The 10459-nt window shown below is 38.0% G+C and overlaps 1 protein-coding gene across 1 annotated transcript; it reads left to right on the plus strand.

The window, feature by feature from the left end:
- Positions 1-5350: 5350 nt before the first annotated feature.
- LOC108622595 (E3 ubiquitin-protein ligase TRIM71-like) lies at positions 5351-10339 on the plus strand. Its single transcript, XM_018020561.1, has 6 exons — positions 5351-5368; positions 5537-5812; positions 5885-6172; positions 7948-8238; positions 8342-8908; positions 9758-10339. Exons 1-6 carry the CDS (start codon positions 5351-5353, stop codon positions 10337-10339), a joined length of 2022 nt encoding a protein of 673 aa, XP_017876050.1.
- Positions 10340-10459: the final 120 nt, after the last annotated feature.

Raw genomic sequence — 10459 nt, forward strand, 5'->3', positions numbered from 1 at the left:
CTTTGTATACATACACAACATAATTACTTCTTTTTCTCTGATATTTAATCAATTTCTTAGTTACTCTTGCATATAACTTTTGTTTTAATCCTACATTTCATCACGAGCGTGGCATACGGCCGCGGCAACGCACGAGACGGTTATCGCGCTCCTGCCCGCCTTGTATACGAGCGCTCTGATTGGTTCCGGTTTTTTGGTAATAACTCGTCAACCACGCCTTGGACAACTTTTTTGCAAAGGAAAACGTTGTTTAAAATCACCATGGCTCCTTCCCATTTCAAGGCCTAACAATAGTTCTGGGACACCCTGTATGCTGTATACAAGAGCTACTGCGTGAATGCACGCGTTACCGCTTGACACTAGCAACTTCGGCCTGTACAAATCCGCGAATCAGGAACGGCCCTCTTCTTGCGAGATATACAATCGAACAACAATTGAACGTGCGCAAGTCCCTTCCTGATCCTTCCAACCACGTACCGCGTGCGTAGTAGCATTGTTCTTCTCTGGTATTAATAAGCGCTCATTGAAGGTTTTTACTTAAGTTTACGGCTTTTCTATCTCTCGAATTATAATAACCATCTAACAGATAGAATGATGTAAACATTTATCGTCGCTCGTCATTCGTTATTTTGTTATAATGAAAGTGAACATTTCACGTTTCGACAACAATTTCGGACGGCGTACAATTACAAGGCGTATAGAAAATATCATACATTTCTTAAGGAAAACATGTACATTGTACAAAATGTACAACACTCTATCATGTACCCTAAGTATATCATAAAAATATTTATATTCAATGAAGACAGTAATGAGCATCCAACTACTTTCACTAAAACAACTAAACTGTTTATGTTGGAAATAATGTATTGTTCTCATAATTATCATCATTCTATGCAGACGCAAGTAATAAAAGTGATGGGGCACATACCCTTAGTACTCTCAGTACTATACCTAAGCTCCCGAGAGTCTAGGACCGTTTCGCGCAGCTTGGAAGGTGGTGGGGGTCGCAGCGAACCCCCTCCACACGGTTCAGTATACACGGTAAAGCATTGAGATGCGCAGAACGATCAAAAACTGAACTGGGCCCACTCTTAGACTCTCGGGAACACAGGTATAAGTTGCTTTCGATTTTCGGGCAAATCAGTCCCATGAACCATTCTTCGGCCTGATGTTTATGACCCGTATTGTACAAACAGTGAGTCACAAGACTATTCATACCTGCTGTCCTTTTACGGATCCGAGTGTATTTCCATTGGTTTCCGTTTGCAAATTCCAAAGTGGGGGGAGACCAGAGATGCCAGGTGGAGGACGGGAGCCACCGAGAATCTGCCCCTCCACTTACTCACACTATCGCACTGTATCCGTGTGCTCCGAGCTCGGCTCAACTTCGGCTCAGTAGAGAGAGACGGCAAAACATCAGTCCGTCGCTCTTGCCCCAGACGTCGGCTGACGGCTGCGTGTCGCTTGGATTTTAACGCATCAGGAGCAAAAGCGACGGACTTATGTTTCGCCTTCTCTCTCTACTGAGCCGAAGTTGAGCCGAGCTCGGAGCACATGGATACAGTGCGATAGTTGCGTAAGTGGAGGGGCAGATTCTCGATGGCTCCCATTCTCAACCTGGCATCGTGGCATCCTGGCATCTCTGGTTCATGCCGATCATTGTCCGAATAGCTTTCGTGCAGAGCGGTAGGACAATTTTTCTTTCTGCAGTTTTGCATTTGTGAAAGAATAGTGAGGAATAGTTCAACATGAGCGAGTCTTTAAATTCCGCATCAAGTTCACTGAGCCTCAATGATATTTCTGTGCTGCAACAGTACACAAATAAAATTGTAGAGGCCTTGGTGGACATTGGTGTAATGGAACAAACGACAACGACGACGACGACAACGACGACGACAACGACGACGACGTCCACGACGACGACAACGACGACGACAACGACGACGACGTCCACGACGACGACGTCCACGATGGACGTAGACATGGACGACGCCTTGGACATTGCTGACTCGGATGATTTGTCTTTCACTTCGTCCGATGATTCTGAACTCAGTACAGTCCAACAGTACGTTCAGAAGATAAAGGAAGCATTGGTGGACCTGGATATCCTGGAACGCGATCAGGGAATGGCGCTGGAGATGGCGATGATGGTGGACGAGAATTCTGATGACAAATCATCAGAGTCGACCATGGAGGTGGAGAACGCTGCTTACATGGAGAGTGCAGGACCTGCGGAGGGAGAAACAGAGGAGGACGAACGAAATAACAAATGACGATTGTACTAACTTCTATTGACGTGTTTGAAGAAACTATGACAATGGGATACAATTGAAATTAATAAAAATAATGAAGAGATACGATGTTCAAAATGCCGACTGTGATTTTTCACGATAATCACAAAATCACGATTGTAACCCGCGATTATACTTGATCACGATACCGTGATCGGGATTTTGTATGAGTACACTTGCTATTATCGCAATATTAATATATCTGGTAAAGTAATTTGAAATAATATAACTTTCGATTTTTAAAATATTCGATATCATTTTTAAAAAATTGTTATTTATTTTTAAAGACAAAATTTTTCACTTTCTTATGATTTTTGATTTTGTATAATGAGTAGACTTTCTATAATCGAAATATTAATATCTACTAATACAGCTTTCGGTTTTTAAAATATCTTTAAGAGTACCTTTAAGTATACGTTAATTTAAGGGTACGTCGGGGCCCGACGGGCGAGCGAGAAAGTCGGATTGCTTTTTAAGGAAGGAGATAAACGCGCGGACGAACCTAATCTAACCCTTTGGGTTAGCCTCGGGAGCCGCAGGACGTGGACGACGGGGAGAGGATCAGTCCCCCTTAGCCACTTAGGTAAAAAGGTAGTCGGATTGGCAGGTTACCTGCCGTGGATACGTCTTGAGCGGTTAAGACGTATCGGTTGCGAGATACCCCGGTTATCGAGCTAAGTTGGAAAGAATTCAGGATGTGCAGAAAGAAACTTGAGACTAATTTAAGAATGGTTACAAACTTGTCTATATTCTTAGGTACTCGTACAATGTTCTTTGTTAATGGTCTTACGCGAAGAGAATTCCTACTCCGATTCACGCAGCGAAGTCGCGGGGAAAAGTCTAAGTTTAAACACTCACGCAAAGGGTCTCTCGGCGGAGAGAAGTAACGCTTTTGCGTGTCAGAAAACTAGTTCAGAACTAATCTAAAGTGCTGTGGTGTAACGCCCTTTTATACCCAAATGAGGCTCTTTCCCGTGGTGGGGGATGACCACATTTGGGCATATTCTAGAAGCTTCCACGCTAGACTCACCCCGTGAGTCACTTACGCGAGGGATGCGTATGTGACCAGCAACGAACATTCTGGAAACGCGCAGGGCCATATACGTAACACATTTTTGAAAACATTATTATTTATTTTCAAAGATAGACTTATTCTTTCTTATGATTTAGGATTTTGTATAAAAAGTAGACTTGCTATTATCACAATTTTAATATCTGGTAAAGTAATATGAAATAATATAACTTTCGATTTTTGAAATATCCGATATCATTTTTAAAAAATTGTTATTTATTCTGAAAAATCAAATTATTCACGTTCTTATGACTTACTTCAAATGTGGGTGGCCCATTGCGGCCCATATGTAAGGATCAGAAGGAATCGGTGCGAAGAATCACTATGATAGGGAACGAACATGATCGGATCACGAGTAATTCAAAAGTACACGCAAAAGTAGGAGCTAGCCATCACTAAAATGTGTTACACATTATGTACGATAAGATTTGAAAATTATACTTGTGACTTTAGAAAAACACGTTGAATACTTTTATAATCCTTACTTCTCTGTAAATATCATTTTTCCTAAGAGTTTATCGCTTCAACAATCATGAAACTCTGGGAGTATATTTCCAATATTTAATACATCGTGCTGTAGGGTGGGGTGGCGGTATGTATGGGTGGCTAAGGGGGAGGTAATAGAGGGGGGATATCGGGACATCCAGCAACGGGTGGTTCAAGTTTTAACGGGAAATTCAGTTGACTAGACGAATTCGAAGAGAACATTTTGGATCGATGAGAGCGGGTCAACTTAACATCGATCCAAACAAATTAAATCTATACTGCAGTTGTCTGAGAAAGAAATTGAACCTGTACCAAAGATTTTAAGAAAGGCCCCCAACGTTGTCAAGGTATTTATTTATATTAATTTATATTCGTATATTGAAACGTAGAACATTAATTAACATCGGTGAGATTAACGCCGGTTTTGACAAAAAAACATCTCTTCATTAACGATACAGATTTTGGCTAATGAGTCTTTATATTATGCATGATCCCTTATGGATAATCGAATCGTAATCATGATCTAATAAAAAAACAGGCATGGCAGTACAGTCTTCGAATAGAGGAACAGCCAGCATGGATAACGACATTTTAGATTAACGCCGGTAATTCGTCTTAGGATTAGGACAGGTCGTTCTGGAATAAACTGCCGTCGTTAACTAAAATACTATTTTATTCTTTCTTCTATAGTTCTTGAATAATGATGATAGTTTTAAAAAGAGCGAGCATTGAATAGGGACTCAAATTCTTGGTTTCGGATGGTTGGATTTAAATAGAAGATCGTTGCACTTATAATGTAACGAAAACAAAAGTATTGATTCTTACTTCTTGACTAACTCCGCGGTGTAATTATAATTGTCAGACATGCTCCTGTCATAGTGCAGATTTTTTAATTTCGCATTAACAATTAATGATGAAACTTCTTTAAATCTGAATCGAAAATCGGAGTATTCATTAATTAAGATTTAAAATTTAATTGTTCATTCGAATTTCTTTCCATTAAGCTAATTAAATGATGTCAATTATTGTTAAATTTGAATTAAAAATTAAATGTTAATTGCCAGTTGGTGTTCAACTGAATTAAAGATTCAATCAGTTGTATCCAACCCTGTTATGCATATAATTTTACCATTGTGATGTTTCCATGAATTCTCTTGCCAATCTTACTCGAATATCTCATTCTTTCAATATGCCTTTAATTTTTCTACATACTAAATCATAAGAAGCAATGAAAGAATTTGAGCATAAAATGAACTTGAGCATGGAATCTTACTTTTTATATTTTGTTGTTTAGTGCGCGTATTTATAATAGTTATACATTATTTGTTATATAATATTTAATAATATAAAAAATATTAAAAATTAATTTTAGACAAATTTCTTTACACATTATTCTTTCACAATCCAGTCATTTTTACTGCTTTGGGCAATATAGGTATATACTAAGTTTCAGTCTTTCTAGTGTTAAACGTTGTGTAGAAGTCACATAATTTGCACCATGCTTTATATGTTATATGTTAGTTACATGTATGTATGTATACGATTAAAAATATGATCGTAACATCTTAAGCTCTAGATTGGTGAAGGAGACAAAAAAACCTGAACCAAGCTTTGAACAAGGTGAAGAAAAATAAGAAGATGCGAAGTTCTTCCCAGTCATATTCCTATGTTTTTCGTTTTTCAGATGCCGAGTCAGTGTACGAATACAAAGCAGCCTGTGGGACACGGTCGTCCAAGACTGTGGCGATCGTTCACCACATCTTCAGAGTCCAATTGTACGAACTCTCGTCATTCTTCGGAATCGTCCAGCTTTGACATGAACTCATTATTCACTTATCTGGAGCAAGACGTGGAGGCTACCACCTCGAACGACAATGCGCATAATAGGAATTCTCCTAGCAGGTCCTGCTCGGGTTGCAGCGATCGAGATTACCGCGCTTGTTTACTTGGTCAAACTTCGGTAAGCCAATGAATCCAATATAAATGAAGTCGTCCAATTTTTATTACATTGTTGTCAAAAATGAATTTTCAGAACTCTCCCGAGTCGGATCTTGAGAATGGAAATCCTCTACGCATTCCTGATTTCCTTAAGAATATAGTGGAAACACCTCCCTGCGAAGTCCATCTCGATGCAGAAAAGTTGTACTGTTACACTTGTAGCAAGCCGCTCTGTAGAGATTGCGGTATTCAACAGCACGAAGATCATGTCACAAACAACCTCATGGAGGCTGTAAAAGATGCTCAAGCCCAAGCGAAAGAAGTATTACAGGAGGTGATCCTTGGAATTAGAAGACTCGAGGAAGAGCTCGACGCTACGGAGGTAATTTGAAATATTCACGGGATTCCAAAGAACAATTACGTTTTTTGCGTCAACGTATTAATGTATGCTGTATAATTGATGCACGGTGGGGCACATAGCTCGAACGATGCGATTTCTTTTGGAGCAAATGTTTCAAATAGAAGTTGTATAATATTAACACTATTTCTACCAGTGTCAAGAGACACCTTTTGAAATTTACAATTAAAATTAATATCATTATTTTAGGACTGTATGAGCCCTTACATAAAAACAAATACAAAGTATTCAAATTTTAACAATTAGGTGTTACACTAACAAAACGCTGTGGAAACTTTTAGAAATTTTGCCAGACTATTAAGAAAATTATTACATGCTGAATTTAATGTTGACTGGCAAAATACTAATTTTATTTATTTAAAAGTATAGATGCGACAATGAGGGAATTTTGTATAATTGTTAACACGTTAATCGCCTTACATTCACCGGTGACTGATAATATACGTTTCGTTTGGGTTCCGTCAATCACTGTTGACGATATATTATTTAAGGAAGTATATTCTTCTATTAATAAATTGTAAATAAACGGGAGATCATAAGAAAATGTACCTAAAGATTATTTGTTACTGAAAACAATTTTAATGGGTATTATTAAAACACTCAATGATTAATAAACTGATTAATGGCTAAACAGAAAGCCAAAACAAGTTTGGAGCTTAACGTGTTAATACACGAATTAAGGATATTTTAAAGGTGAAATAATATTAACTTCGAGAACATTATTTAAAATACACTGGAAAGTTCGAATTATATAACGTATCTACAACATAATTCAGTTACCATGTATTGTGTATTGTAACATTCCAATAATGTAATGAAATTAGATAATTAAATTATTATTCAATTATACAGGGTGTCCCAGAGAATATATTAGAGCCGAAGAGAGGTGATTCTGTAAGTGTTTCTGAACAACAATTTGCTTTGGTAAAATGTAAAGTGAGCCATGGTTTTTAAATTATTAACGAAATACACTGACCAATAAGAACACGTGTAGGGCCTGCGCTATGCCACGGCCGAGCTTCACGATTCGAACTAACCTATCCGTGGCTGGGCCGCTGGGCACGGGCTCTACGCGTGCTCTCATTGGCCAGTGTATTGGCCGTTAATAATTCAAAAACCATGGCTCACTTTGCATTTTATCAAAGGAAATTGTTGTTCAGAAACACCTCCAGAATCATCTTTTTTCAGCACTAACACTTTTTCTGGGACACATTGTACATTAAAACGAAATTAGAGGATAATGAGAAGTGAAAAGACACCACGAAAAGATTTCGTAAGAAAGAAGGATTGTTCCTGATGAACATGGTATTATTAGATTAGAAATAAAATTCTCTATATTACGCTTGTTTAAAAAAACAAATCTAAAGCTAAGGGAGAAAATAGATACATTTTTCTGAGTAATTCTATTATATTGTACTTCAATTACATTGCACTTCAAATCCATTGAACTTCAATTAAAATGTAATTCAATTGTATTCATAATTAAAATAATTAACAATTAAATTAATTGAAAAGTTTGAATTATGTAATGCAACTACTACATAAATCAATTACTATGTAATTGAAATGCAATTTAATGAAATTACATAAATCAATTACAATGTATTTCAATTATTACAATTCTGTTTAGATGAATATAATCCAATATGATCAGTTTTTCTTTATATTAACATTTAGCCAATGCATGAAGGCGAAGTTTGTGCTTTAACGGTACAATTTTCTTTAACGTTTGTTTACAGATGGCGAAAGGAATAGTACAACACCATTCGAAACAAGCAGAAGTAGACATGATGTTGACCGTAGTAAAGGCAACTGCCATCGCAGAAAAAAGACAGAAACAGCTGTTAGCTAACATCCAGAATGCTATGCGAGAACAATTACCTGTCCTGAACTCGGCACGTCTCGCCCTGAAGAAGAAACTAGTTCGTTTATCTTTCGTCTGCGACATACTTTCTGAAGCTATGGAAATAGACCCCGAAAAGGATCATCCATTATGCCTGTCGATCATCACGGACATGGCTATAGCAGAGGTATTTCAAATGAAACATTCATGATTGCTAGACAGCAGTTATAAGAGTCTGTTCCTATAACACATTCCATAATAGTTTTTTCATTTATTTATCTTGTTTGCAGATTGATGACAGTGACGAGACTTCTGCATCCCTTTCTCCGGAAGAGAACGAGCAATGTATTGAATTCAGCGATATAGAGAGCAATTTTCAAAACGTCGTACCAAATTTTGGAGAGTCGATTGATAACCAGCCAGGTACTATAGGCGACCGAAGACTCCAACGGAACAGTATTAACACGAATTTGGACGAAGAATTCCACAGCGGCCCGTGGCCGATGCCATCAGTTTCGAAGCCAAGAGAAACCACCCGGACGCATCCTTTTCCTGTTACAGTTCGGATGTATCGGAACTCCGAAGTACCGGTGAAACCATCAAAAATCATTGGCACTGGGGGCGATGTCTTAGACAATTTATGCCGACCATGGGGAATAGCCTGTGACCAGAAAGGATATATAATTGTTGCTGACAGATCGAACAATCGTATACAAATATATCGGCAAGACGGCAGCTTAGTGAGGAGGTTTGGCTCCATTGGCACAGCTCCAGGGCAATTCCAACGGCCAGCTGGTGTGGCAGTCGACTCCCGGCGACGAATTATCGTTGCTGACAAGGACAATCATCGAATACAGGTAATGAAAATTTCAAAAACAACAAGAGCAAGGAGGATTCACTTCAATGTCTCCTTGATTCACGATAATAGATAAAATTCCTTTCTTTGACGTAAGCTTACGTGCGTATACCAATTTTTATTCGAGGCTATTTAAGTGAAAAATACTTAAAACACTATACAATGTACAATAGAAAAGCATCGACGATTTCCAAATCCGTTCTAACATAGTATTATCTTAAAAAATTTGGAGCATGCTAAGTGAGTCGGGAATCGTTTTGGTAGCTGTACGTTCAAAATATGCATAAATAGAGATTACCATGTAGATGAAGATCTTAGCCAACTATGTCAGCCAAATAACACTTCGTTAATAAACAACAAATATAACACTACTGTGACAATGCTATGGGAATTTTCCTACGTTATGTACATTTATTTTGAAAAGTTAAATGTCAGCACAAATATACTACTAAAAAAAATTAAAACATCGAAAATGACTAGCGCAATTAATTTGAACAATGGATTTGGCAATTCCCACGTCATTTGTGATGCTTGATTTACTATAGAACGAGAAGTATTGGTAGAAGCAGAAAAATGTCAGAATGATAAATAAACTGAAGCAAACGTTTTCTTATCAACTTGTTGAAATTCATATATTGAATAAAGTTCTATGTACAAATATTATTTTATATGTACATATAGGGATATTATTCTGATATTCTAACAAAACAACTTTCGTGTATACAAATATATGAATCGCTCGCTATTCAAATATGCTTACTCTCAAAATATGCATACGACGATCTTATTATGCCAAACACTAACTTCTTTTTATTTGCCCAATACTTAAACTTTATCTTTCATGTTACAGATATTCACCATGGAAGGTCTATTTCTACTAGCTTTCGGCGAGATAGGCAAGCAATGTGGGCAGTTTAACTATCCATGGGATGTGGCAGTTAATTACGATTGTCAAATAATTGTATCCGATACAAAGAACCATCGTATACAATTATTCACCGCCGAGGGTATTTTTCTTCAGAAGTACGGTCCCGAGACTTCGCCAAATACGTGGGAACAATTCGACTGTCCACGTGGTGTAGCGTTCGATACTGAGGGCAACGTCGCCGTCACCGATTTTAACAATCACAAAGTGATTACAGTTAACAGTGATTTTGAAGACGTGCACGTGTTTCAATGCGAAGCCACTGGTGTTTTGAAATCTTTCCGAAGACCGCAGGGTATTGTGATAGATGATGCAGGCAATGTCATCGTGGCCGACTCGAAACGGCACAGAATACAAATATTCAACAAAGATGGACAATTGAAATGGAGTTACGGTAGTTTAGGGCAAGGTGAATCTGAAATGGACCGCCCAGCCGGTGTCGCGTTGTGCCCCGATGGTAGGATCGCAGTAGTTGACTTTGGCAACAATCGGGTTCTCCTTATTTAATCGATCGATCGAATTCGTCGTTCGCGGAATACAAGCAACTCACACAAGTTGCGTATTCAATACTTATAGTAAATTACCCAAATTTGTACTCACATCACAAATTCTACTTACTATCTTTAT

Source organism: Ceratina calcarata, unplaced genomic scaffold (genome assembly GCF_001652005.2).
Source record: "Ceratina calcarata isolate Rehan_Ccalc_2016 unplaced genomic scaffold, ASM165200v1 scaffold1110, whole genome shotgun sequence".
Taxonomy (NCBI): Eukaryota; Metazoa; Arthropoda; class Insecta; order Hymenoptera; family Apidae; genus Ceratina; species Ceratina calcarata.